The 13,120-nt window shown below is 40.4% G+C and overlaps 1 protein-coding gene across 1 annotated transcript in view; it reads left to right on the top strand.

Moving 5' to 3' along the window:
• Positions 1–591: 591 nt before the first annotated feature.
• tspan15 (tetraspanin 15) overlaps positions 592–13,120 on the top strand; it is a 296,584-nt gene continuing 284,055 nt past the window's right edge. The window contains exon 1 of the mRNA XM_028795964.2: positions 592–772. Coding sequence (XP_028651797.1) covers positions 683–772 — 90 coding nt within the window. The 5' untranslated portion in view covers positions 592–682. The remainder of the gene's footprint in view (positions 773–13,120) is intronic.

The following is a 13,120-nucleotide window of genomic DNA, read 5'->3' as shown; positions in this document are numbered from 1 at the left end:
AGCAGTTACATGCATTCAAATCATAAGGGTACCCAAATTTTTGCACAGCCAGTTTTTCACTTTTGATTTAATTTCATACAACTACATACAGTACTGCTTCACTAAAAATCTTTGTTCGGTAAACACCCCAGTACTCAGATCTTCCTAGGAAATGAAAGACATACCATTGTTATCTTTTTTGTTGAAAGTAGATTAAATTATTATGCAGGCTGAGAGGGGTTCCCAAACTTTTTCATAAGACTGTAGATAGATGCATGCATCCATCTCGTTGAATTCATTTTAAGGTCGCAGGTCAGCCAGATCTTAAAAATTCCAATGAGTGTAGTATCACAGAAAGATATAAAAGGCGTTGTACATACACTTGATTTTTAAACGATGAGGTGCATGTAACAACATTATACACTGCAGATCTGTGCCTTATTTTGTTTAAAGACGGGAGGCAATTAATTCTGGAGCCGACAGGCATATTTGGCAGTCATGCACGACCAGGAGTCTGTCGCCTCTGCCTCGCCACTGTCAGGCTTTGTGGGCGGACCCATTTTTGAAATGTGACTTCTGATTGGGCCCGTACCCAGTCGCTCTGCGTGCAGCTGTTTGATTAGGATAATGGCACTCTTTCATTAAGTTCCAAGGTGTGGGAGCGGGAAGCCGGAAGTTTTGAAGCCGACGAAGACAGCTCAAGATGTCCGAGGACAGTGCGGTTCGTTATTGCAAGCGGTTTTCATATCTGTGCCTCAAATTCACTCTCATCGCCTATTCCACCGTCTTTTGGGTGAGTAAAGGTGAGGGGTTATGCATCAAGGCGTGGCTGGGTGGTGACGGTACAAGGCGGGGCTGTTATTATTCACCGGGGGCCTCCTGATAAGGCAAATCAGTGGGCAGTGTCGCCCAAAAATTAAGACGCAAGGTAGCGAGATGGACAACGGGTATCTGCTAGATGTGAATGGGGCGAGGCAACAGGTAGCGAGCGCAGGTGTTGGAAATACAGGTGACGGTGCTCGGTTCTCCGAGGCCCGGGACTGTAGACAACCGAAAGAGCAGCTGTTTACCGCGGAAGTGGGTTGTCGGCTACAGTAAAAAGCGAGTGATTGTGGCGACAAGGGGGAATGAGGCGCTCAAGTTGTGACACACTAGTAGAGCTGTCTGTTCTGAAGCAGTATTAGCCATAACTGTTTATTGCCCTGGGGAGGCCTTTTACCGTTCTACTTTTCAGGAAATGCAAATAAATTGTTTGCTGAGTTATATCATAAAGCAAAGTTCTCACGCTCATACTTTCCGTTTAACTCTAGTTAGTCGTGGGAGGAAACAGGATGAACGACAATTGTATGGCAAAAAAATCAGGAACTCGGTTTGTGCAATAATCCAGTTCAGGGGGACCAGATCCCACTCATAACAGGGTGCAAGACGGGAACCATTTGTGGAGAGTTCATCACTGAACTGCCACACATGGACAATTACAAAAGACTTTCCATGAGTCTCCTTCCCAAGGCCATTCACATATTCAGTACATTTGTATCCACATTTCTACAAAGAACGTGGAACCCCGCCAGCATAGTCGAACAGAGAGACTACAGTGGGTAGTGAACCTGCAGTGCTACCATCTATTTAGGATGGAGGTGGCAAACCCTGGTTCTCCATGGCATTGGTGGTGACAAGCTTTTTGTTTTTATAGCGCCTTTCCCATACTGAAATCCCTTTAAAGAAATTCAAAATGAACAACAGGGAAAATGCAGAAGAATGATCAAGTATACAGTGTTGGATACAAATTAATATCAGCCTAAAACCACTAAGTAAAGATAAATACTGTACAGGAATTAAAACGTTTTGAATTAGAACAAGAGACATTAAACCAGAATAGAATAAATACTACAAGACATTCTGAACAAATAATTTCTGATGCAAGAGCAAATCATTCTAAGCACTTGGACTAACAGAGGGCCAAGATGTCAGGGTATGTTAAAACTCATTTGTTCAGAAAGGCTTTTATTTTTTTATTTATTTTTATTTTTTTTAGAATGATTAATTTCAGGGCGTCATTTCAAAGTCTGGACGCAAAAGAGCTGAAGTCTCTGTCACCCATAGAGCACAGGTTAGTTTGAGGACACAACATGATTGCGGGAATTGGTTCACTTTAGTGGGTGACAGACAGGAACAGATCTACCATCGGGGTGTTCTGAGTGTGTGCTCAGGGGCCTGTGACAGCAAGATGCCTTCTCGCCATCCACCGAACCTGCTTGATGAAATCAAAGAGTATGGAGCTAAGTTACCCTGGGGCTTGTGGGGGTCTAAAACCAGCTTTGGTGATAGGAGCATAGTGATGGAGGAGGGTCTAGTGCAAGGCAATTGACAACAACATTTATTTCTGTAGCACTTTTTAACAAAAAAAGAAGTATTTTAAGTGCTTTGCAACATGTCAAACAAGTAGTTGCAAATAAAGAAAAACAAATTCAATTTAAATAAGCATAAATGTTATACAAGATATTAAGAACACTTACATAGGAAAATTATATATCCAAAAGAAATAAGAGTCTTTAAATATAGGATTATTTTTTAAGTTTCTAAATGATGATAAAGTTAGATGGCTAAGGTGGACAGAAAAAAAATTCCAGTTTAAGGTAGAGGACAAAAGCAAAATCTGCAGGGGTTTCGGGCCAAAAGACTGCTCAGACCCCTCTGGGCATTCTGCCCAAAATAAATATTCTTCAGTCATTTGTTGTTGGTTCTTTATAAGCTATATCTCAGAGGATTCAACACAGTGGCTCATATGACAAGTAGGGGCATGTGTTAGGGATGCTGCGATCAGGTTTCTTATGGCTGATAGCGATCACTGATTTCATGTTACTTCATTGGCTGATTCTGACACCAATTCTGATTTTTTTTTTTTTTTTTTTTTTTTTTAAATTGCTTTAAAAAACGTTTTACACTAAGCTCCTGCATAACCAGACGCATAGAAGCCTTATGTCCTATATTAATTTGTATTTTTATAATTAAACTAAAGACCACAGGTGTTAACTGTTCATTTTTTATTAACAAAATGAAGTTCTGTAGGCTTATTGTCCAGTGACCATATAAATACTAAAATAAATACAATTTCCTTAAATTACATCATTTTTTGCATTTTATTAGTTAATTCGTAGTACATATGGCATACAAGAAAATACATTGCTTCTTATAATTACAAGCTGTCATTTTTCTTAATGCCCAAGATCTCAGATTTTTCCTTACTAGTTATCCATTCAGAAATGTAAGGACAGACATTGAATCCAAGATTCTGGAGCGTCTGGGTCATCTGATGCTATAGCTAAGTAAAGCTGCATGTCATCTACTGTATATAGTTGTGGTAAATTCACTTTGTGTTTTGAGATAATCTGGTCTAATGGGAGCATGTAGATTGAAAATAGCATCATGTCCAGAATAGGTCCCTGTGTTACTTCTCATGGATCCTTGAACTATAGTCACCACAACTAACAAAGAAATGTCTACCTATTAAATAAAACTGAAATCAATATAAGACAGTGACAGAGAGGCCTGCCCATTGGCTAAGACAATTTATATTAATACTGTGATGCGTAACTCCGGTCTAATAGAACAATAACAGATTTACATTTATTTTAGTAATAGAAGTTTATATTTAATCTTGTAAGACAGGTGGAGCAGGTTGGCAGTTATGTGTTTGCTGTTGTGGGATTATGTAAGGACTCTTCCAGCAGAATTTTGAACCAACTGGATAACCGATTAGAAGGGATACCTGCCAGTAGATTATAGTGGACCAGTTTTCCAGCATCAGAAAAGGAGAGAAATGCAAAAACACAGGGTGTGTTACAGAGGTGGAAGTAAGAAAGTTTCTTAATGTGATGAATGCGGGTAGAATAAGAAAGGGAGGAATCACAAATGATCCCAAGATCCCTTGCAGAAGAAGGTACAGTTGCTTGAATCCATTTCTTAAATTTGTTAATCCTTGTCTTCCTTGAAATTCTTTCTTAATTGGATGGTTTTCTTGATCCCTGCCTTGAGTTTCAGAAATTAAAACGCAGAGATACATTTACATCTGTTTTGAAGTTTGGAAAAAATGCTTGTTGCTTCCATTGCTTTAAACGGTCAGGACACTTTGCATTTTTAGATGCAGTTTATTTGACTACTTGTAGATAAACATCTTAACTGGTTCCGTTTTCTTAACCAGCGGCCAGTTAACAAATAAGCTTATGCAATATGGAAGGTAGTAACTTCATATCATTTGAAAACAGTTAAGTTGTTTTGGTGAAATGTTTTAGGAAGAGGGAAAATGATGAATTTAAGGGTCTGCTTCATTATTTGTACATTCTGCGCAACCATATTAGAGACTTGGTTTCATTTTCTCCAAAATGTGAAATACTACTCACAGTGGGAAGAACGGGTTTTCCATTACCCATGAGAATGGACTTGCAGATTTTCATTACCACCATTTTCATGTAACTTCCTTGGACCTAGGGGAGCAAAGCTGTTTGCCTTAAACTAGGGAGTATCCAAGTTTAATTTGTTAAAGAGTCTGCCGTGGCAGGTAGTGTGGCATACTGGTTTAGGCTTTGGACCCTGATTGTGGGTTCAAATCCTACCACTGACACTGTATGAGCATGAGCAAGTCACTTCACCTGCCCTGTGCTCCCGTTGGAAAAACAAAAGAAATGCAACCATTTATATCTCAAATGTTGTAAGTCACCTAAGATAAAGGTGTACACCAAATAATAATAATACATTTGAAGTAGCAATAGATTACTTGCTGTAGGAGTTAAATTAAAGGCAGGAATTAATTGATGATTGAGAAACTGATTGCAATGAAAACCAGTATTCATAGGTTTAATGAGTAATATAACAAAGTAAATAAAGCACCACCCTTCTTTATCTGAGGCCATCTGTTCCTCCATTCTTCATTTTCGTAACTGCTTTATCTTCCTCTTTGTCATGGAGAGGCCACAAGTCCATTCTCTGGAATAAGAGCTAGTCTTTAATTTTTATGGTATCTTTCTTTCATTGTGAGTATAATCACAAAGCGCTTTAAAGAAGCTAACTAGTCAGTGTTTGAAAACAATAGGGATGTAAACCAAGTGCATGGTATAGTTTCTATGTGTGAGCACTGCTGGACGGTGAAGTGAAGTACAAGGTGATTCCGTTTGGGGCCTAGTGATTTACAATCCTGTTTGGATCCAACCTATTTTTTCACTACTTGATATGAAATGATGGGAATAAAATTAACTTTCTGTGAGGTATTGTTTGGACAATTATTAATACTCCGACTCTCTCACTCCCTCACTCACACACAAGCACATGGCTAGCTATTTGTAAGCATTCAAAACTTTTTTTTTTTTTTTTTCCTTCTTGAAGAATATGTACACTTTCCACATGCAAAAATGATCCTACTTACAAATGAAGTTGTACTTTGTAAGATTCAGGTAGATTTAGGTGAAAGTTCAATTTTATTTGAAGTTCAGTTTGGCATTTTCATTCATCCTTGGGACAATTGGTAACACCTTAGTTTAGGTACTGCAAAAATGCATCTGTTACTCATTGACTGTTATTTGACAAAATCTTAACAGAGGCCTCTTTTAGTCTTAATTACAGTTATAAAGCATCAGTAAAGTGGTTGTCTCTGTACAGTGTAGCATTTGAGATCCTGGCCAAATTACTAGTGAATATGAAGGATTCAGTTATAGACAAGTACGCAATATCAAGAGACATATGTCTCACTTAAGCTACCATTCCAAAGTGAAATTATTTTACTAGTCCACATTGAATGACCACTTTAATGAATAACCACTCTACTGATATGTTGTAGGTGTTGTGTAACAAAGGCTTCTTTTGGTGTTAATAAGAGTTAATGAGTAATACTGTAGATGCATTTTTGCAGTACCTGTGATAAAGAGTTGCCAGTTGTCCTAATGATGATTATGACCTGGTCACTACTGTATCTGGCCTAATGAGCTTCAAATAAAATTCAAGAATTTTTTCTTAACTCCTAAATGAATCATACAAAGCACATCTTTATATATTATAGGCATGGAGAGTGCTTTGAGTATTGAGAAAAAGGCTATGTAAATGTAAAGAATTATTATTACAGAACAGATGAGATGAGGACAGGCCATTCAGCCCAACAAACTCCTCCATCCTGTTCAGCAGGTTGTCCAAAACAACATCACGTTGAGTTTTGATGGCCCCTAAAGTCCTGCTTTCCACCACACGGCCTTGTAAATTATCCCATATGGTCCTTGGCATGAAGAAAAACTTTCTAACATTTGTGTAAAATCACCCCTTAACCAATAATGCACCGATGCTGTAATCACCATAGAAATGTCACTTTACCTTTTGAGTGTCGTTCTGAGATAGACATAATTTATTTTATTGATTAAATTGCATTTTTTGAATGCACTTTATCATTATGTACTTAATCACTGTGTATTTCTACATGCTATGTGTTACCACAGTTTGCCAGAAGGCTTGCATCACAGATTAAAGCAAACATCCATCCATTTTTAATTTGCTTTTCCCAGTGAGTGAGTGAGTCTATTGCAGGGCACATCACGCAGACTGGGCCATGTTAGAGCTGCAGCTTACCTAACCAGCATATCTTGGGATCTGGGAGAAAATCTGGAGTACCAGGAGAATAACTTGGGTGCACTATTAAAAATAAAGGCACCAGAGAAGTTCTTTAGCGCAGTGTCATTGGAGAACCATTTTAGATTCCCAAAAACCTATCCACATGAAGGATCCTGAAGGAACAATTAGATCTGTAACATACTCAATACAGTAGATGACCATGAGTGAATGGTAACAGATTTGTGAAATACCAATGGGTTCCTGATTTTTAAAAGGACTTTTGCTGCTTGCAGTAACATAGATTAAGTCCAGGTTTCTTAATCTGTTGCTGTCCTGCGAGGTGGCCTACCATACATGAAAGATTTCAGCTGTTTTGTAGATACTGTATTAGGAAGTTTTTCAAAGCACAATAAACCAGCTTCATATGCAAAGAGCCCTTCCCAGAATGAAAAGGTGTTTTGTGAAGCAGTAGTTCTACAAGGAACCACACAGCCCAGTAAAGAACCATTTGAAGCACCATTACTTTAAAGAGTGTAAAATGTGCTGACTCCATGCAGGCAGTTATGGGGCTGGAGTTCAAACCTTGCTTCTTATAAATGTGAGGCAATCCACTGTGCCACCCCTGAAACAAACCACATTTTTATGATGCTCCATTACACAGTTAAGACCTTTTCAAGGCACTTTCAGAGTTATAGAACATTTTTTTTTCCTAAACGCATCAGGCATGCTTGTGGTCCTCCTAAAGCTTGGAAGGCAACGTGTGTGGATGTAAGCTTTTCTTAGTTCATTAAAGTTTATAATTTAGCAGCTATGCTAGAGTGTATAAATGGAGACACGCATACGACTAAGAACCGAGTATTTTCAATTGAAACATTGTGTTGTTAAATTGTAATTGCCTATCTTCAATCCCCTCATTCAATTAATTTCAGGCTCTTGTAGATTTCTTCCTATTGTTGGGCTTGGTGGGCTATACACATTAGCAAATAAATTTATAAGAAAACAATGTTCTGCTGTATATACCTGGAGGCATAAGTAAGATTTTAAAGTTAGCTTTTTATGCTCTAAAATAATTGTATTGTAAAGTTTGATCATTTGGTACCAAAGGAAGGTAAAGCTTTAAGATAGTTAGCCTAGGTCAACTAGACATGGACATTAACTGCCCAGCCTCTCCATGGCCATTTCATGTTGTACTATGCTGGCTGGCATCTATTGTTTTGGTAGAAGAGCAGGATGGCTGTTGCCACTTCTTCACTCTGAAGTCCTGTTACACATCCTGGATCAGTTGAAATCCACAACAGAACACAGAGAAAGTGAATAGGAAAGACTTAGTAACAGTATATAACAATGGTTACCAAGATTTTAGTTTGGACAAATAAAAATGGAAAGATCATCTTTTTAGAGGTGCTAAAAAAATCTCTACTGTTGTATAAAGTAATGTGTCCTTAGTCTTGCATAGCAGTATTCTGGGGTTTTTGTTGTAATGGTGGGCACACATGGGCTGGCATTCCACCCAGGGTTGAATAGGGATCTTTGCCCATCCAGGAGACAAGTGTAGGAGAAGGACCAGGGAAGATGATGTCTGGTGAATATTTTCTCCCTCAATACAATAGATAGTGCCATCCTTGTGCTTGGGTATCCATTCGTATACCCACAGGGCATGCTGGGAACTGGAGTCCCAGAGTATTGCCCTTTTGGCTTCCGTGGGTGCCGCCAAAGGTTGTTGCAAGGGTCTGAGATAAAAGGAGCTGCATCACCTCACCTCACCTTGGTGAGTTGGAGTCAGGTGGAGGAGGACAAAGCTCGCCTTAGTTGAGTGGAGGAAAAGAAGGAATTGTGATTGTTTATTAAGAAGAATTTGTAAAGGTAATTATTAGTAGTAAACTTTATGTTTGCACCTGTGACCTGTTTCTGTGAGGTTGGGTTTGGGGTGCTCCTCCAACTACTAGTGGTCACAAGTGAATGTTTAAATTCAAGTTCCTGCCAAGCAGATGACCAGGAATCCTGCCAACTATGCCATCCTTGGACTTAAAAGAAAATCTACATTTCACACTTCAGCAGAGTAAAAATGACAGAAAATCTTTCATATCTTTACACTACTGGCCCAACGATAGGCTTTGAACTTTGCTTCTGTAAGCCAACCTATTGAGTGAAGAGCTGCAGTTATGCCTATATTCTTCCTCATTCTAATTATGATCTTGGGATAAAGTGCAACACTAATTTATAGTATGGAGTAATTTGAACAGTAACTCAAAAAAATGATTTGAATTAGGGGTAGCTTTTGAAAACCACCTTAAATGGGGAAGACCATCTTGGTGCAAACGTGAGACCTACAGGGTAGCTCAGTGATAAAGATCACCACCATTCCTTTTCTGTGGCTTTAGCCAGAGTGAAGTTCAGTGCCTCCACATTGAGAACTGACCTTGATATCCTATCCCTCCATTCATCCATCCTTTCATTTTTTTAACTCATTGATAGCTTCACCTCATTGAAGGAATTTAACAAATTGGACAAAGGAGAAGTGTCCTTAAGTTTTATTGATAAATGTATTGGCATACAAATCAAAATGAATGGTGTGTTTTTTTTTTTTTTTGTTTTTTTACTTCAAATGAAATCCCAATATAACTTGTAATTGACGATAGGAATGACAGGGTATTGCTATTTGACTTCATTAGAGAAAACAAATTTCAGCAGTAAATCATTTGAGAACTGCTACATGTAGAAAAAGTCACTGTGCATTGTGCAGCTAAAATGCAAATACCTTTAAATGAAAGTCTACAATTTTCACTTTAATCATGTCTGAATTGTTTGATTTGTAATTTTAAACTGTGGAGCCATGCAAGGAGAAAATGTCCCAAACATTATGGAGGGAAATGTATAAGACCGAGTTCAACAAAAGTGTAATTAAGAATGCACCAATATTAGATATGCTATCACTGAAAAAAAATGATGGTGATGAATGATGTCATATAAATAATTAACTCTTCCTGTCTTCAGTGAACATTTTAACAAATTTAATGTTTTACAATTATCTAATGAATATATCAGATTGATTTCAACAGAAGTATAACTAAGAATGCAGAACATCTGATATACTTGAACCTGTCTCTGGGCTTTTGTTTCTCATCCATCATAATTTCACAAACACTCAAGCCACAACACCATGCTTCACCTTTGTCCTGTTATGGAGCAGGCTAAGAGGTGACGCTTTGTAGCCACATTTACCAAGAGCAACTTCCCGCTAAACCTCTTTGGCGGAACAAACAAAAATGACTAAAATAAATGGGGCTTGTCTATTGTTTTTTTTTTTAAGTGAAATTTACTCAGTAAGCGTACTTACCAGTTGTGGTCAGTCTGTTTGTGTTTTGTCTTTATCATGCTTATTGTGGGGAAATGTGGATTCAAAGGTGCAGTATATATACCAATTGTAGAGGAAGTTGCCTTAGGGTAGGGCTGGGTGATGTGGCCTATAAACAGTTTTGCGATATTTTTTAAGGTGTTTTGCAATATGAAATATTTCTGTATTTTGAAATCAATACAGCATTTATAAAGTGCTTTACAGGAGAACCCTTTGATTCATAACACTCACACCAATGTGATGATCCTTGTAGTGTCTGCAGGCTGCAGCTTATGTCTGCATTAGTCATTGTTTATATTCATTAGTGGTTTCTATTAGGACAATTTTAAACTTGTATGCAAAATGTGGAAATTACCAACAAGTAAAAATTAACAAAACAGTATTTATTCAAACCTGGTAATTGCACCCAACGAGAAACATTTCAAAACATATAAAATGCACTTTTGTGCGTAATGTTTTTGACAACAGGTCATTTCACTGTAACAACCACTCTGCAGAACGAGAACAGTCACATCGCATTACATTAATGGTAACATGATGATAAGCCAGTGTTGTTATAAAGGATTGATACTACAGAACAAGCTGGATCATTTACAGTCTTGCAGTTTTCATCATTTTGTACCGTCCATTATAAGGACCCAACGCCATATTACTGTTTTGATTGATATGCTTCAAAACAAAGTTTATGCTACAAACCTTCCCTGTGGGGCACTCGCACACTTAGAGATACATTGTCTGTATGAAAATGTGCTATGTAAATAAATGTTATACACAAACACCCGAACCCCCTCGGGTACAGTGCAACCCGCTCTGGGGACAGTGACAGGTGGGGAGTTTGAATTGGGTGGTACACCTGTCACACAGGAACGCAGACGTCCTAAGGTGAGGTCAGGGAGGAAAGAAACCTCCTGTGAAGCAGAAGGGCAAAAGCTCTCTTTGCCTTCTTGTACTTTACTGCGCATACTATGCTTCTATTTTGAGTTGTTCCCATGCTAAAGTACAACTGAAATCCTTTGTTTTTTCTTCTTGAAACCTATGAGGGAAAAAAAGAAAGCTGACCTGCAGCTAAAAAAAATGGCATAACTTACATAAGTAGTGTAGCAATGTAACTAGTCAGTGGTGTATTGTGTGTAGTCTAGTATAGCAGAGGACATCCTGTGGGACTCCAGAGGCGGCTAACAGGTACCGGCAGGCCAAGCGGAATGCGGCTTCAGTGGTTGCTGAGGCAAAAACTCTGGCGTGGGAGGAGTTTCGGGAGGCCTTGGAGAAAGACTTTCGGACGGCTTTGAGCAGATTCTGGTCCACCATCCAATGTCTCAGGAGGGGGAAGCAGTGCAGTGACAACACTGTATATGGTGGGGATGGTGTGCTGCTGACCTCGATTCGGGACGTTGTGGGTCGGTGGGGGGAGTACTTCGAAGACCTCCTCAATCCCACTAACATGCCTTCCAATGAGGAAGAAGAGCCTGGGGACTCGGAGGTGGGCTCTCCCATCTCTGGGACTGAGATCACCGAGGTAGTCAAAAAACTCCTTGGTGGCAGGGCCCCGGGGGTGGATGAGATACACCCAGAGTTCCTCAAGGTTCTGGATGTTGTAGGACTGTCTTGGTTGACATGCCTCTGCAACATCACATGGACATCGGGGACAGTGCCTCTGGATTGGCAGGCTGGGGAGGTGGTCCCCTTCTTTAAGAATGGGGACCGGAAGGTGTGTTCCAACTACAGAGGGATCACACTCCTCATCCTCCCTGGAAAAGTCTATTTGGGGGTCCTGGAGAGGAGGGTCCGTCAGATAGTCGAACCTTGGATTCAGGAGGAACAGTAGTTTTCGTCCCAGTCGCGGAACAGTGGACCAGCTCTACACCCTTGGCAGGGTCCTGGAGGGTGCATGGGAATTTGCCCAACCAGTCTACATGTGTTTTGTAGACTTGGAAAAGGTGTTCGACCGTGTCCCTCAGGGAATCCTGTGGGGGTGCTCCAGAAGTATGGGGTTTTGGACCCCCTGATAAGGGCTGTTCGGTCCCTGTACATCCGGTGTCAGAGCTTGGTCTGTATTGCCAGCAGTAAGTCAAACCCGTTTCTGGTGAGAGTTGGACCCCCTCAGGGCTGCCCTTTGTCACCAATTCTGTTCATAACTTTTATGGACAGAATTTCTAGGCGTAGCCAGGGCATTGAGGGGGTCCGGTTTGGTGGGCTCAGGATTGGGTCACTGTTTTTTGCAGATGATGATGTCCTGTTTGCTTCATCAGGCCATGATCTTCAGCTCTCTCTGGATTATTTCGTGGCTGGGATGGGAATCGGCACCTCCAAATCCGAGACCATGGTCCTCAGCTGGAAAAGGGTGGAGTGCCCTCTCAGGGTTGGGGGCGAGATCCTGCCCCAAGTGGAGGAGTTCAAGTATCTCGGGGTCTTGTTCGTGAGTGAGGGAGGAATAGAGAGGGAGATCGACAGGCGGATAGGTGCGGTGTCCACAGTGATGCGGGCTCTGCATCGGTCTGTCGGGATGAAAAAGGAGCTGAGCCGAAAAGCAAAGTTCTCAATTTACCAGTCGATCTACATTCCTGCCCTCGCCTATGGTCTTGAGCTATGGGTAGTAACCGAAAGAACGAGATCACAAATACAAGCGGCTGAAATGAGTTTCCTCTGCGGGGTGTCTGGGCTTTCCCTTAAAGATAGGGTGAAAAGCTTGGTCATCCGGGAGGAGCTCAGAGTAGAGCCACTCCTCCTCTGCATTGAGAGGAGTGAAATGAGGTGGCTTGGGCATCTGATCAGGATGCCTCCTGGACACCACCCTGGTGAGGTGTTCTGGGCACGTCTAACTGGGAGGAGGCCCTGAAGGGACTATGTCTCTCGGCTGGCCTGGAAACGCCTCGAAATTCCCCCGGAAGAGCTAGTAGAAGTGGCCAGGGAGAGGGAAGTCTGGGCATCTCTGCTCAAGATGCTGCCCCCGCGACCAGAGGATGGATGGATTTTATTTTTTTGACAACATTGGTGGTTAAATTTGTTACACTGTTATGATACTATTCTAGATTATAATTAGAAAATACAGTAACACGTTGTTGTTTTTGAAGTGAACAAATCAGTAATTCAAAGATTCCCACCGTTTTGGTGAACTGAACAAAATGAATCGAATCACTAAAAATGATCATATTGCACATCACTAGACGGCAGAGGTGTAGCAGCTTTTTGAGAATATGC

The sequence above is a fragment of the Erpetoichthys calabaricus genome, chromosome 2 (genome assembly GCF_900747795.2).
Source record: "Erpetoichthys calabaricus chromosome 2, fErpCal1.3, whole genome shotgun sequence".
Taxonomy (NCBI): Eukaryota; Metazoa; Chordata; class Cladistia; order Polypteriformes; family Polypteridae; genus Erpetoichthys; species Erpetoichthys calabaricus.
Note: the sequence above shows the minus strand (reverse complement) of the source record. Positions and strands in the feature narration are given on the sequence as shown.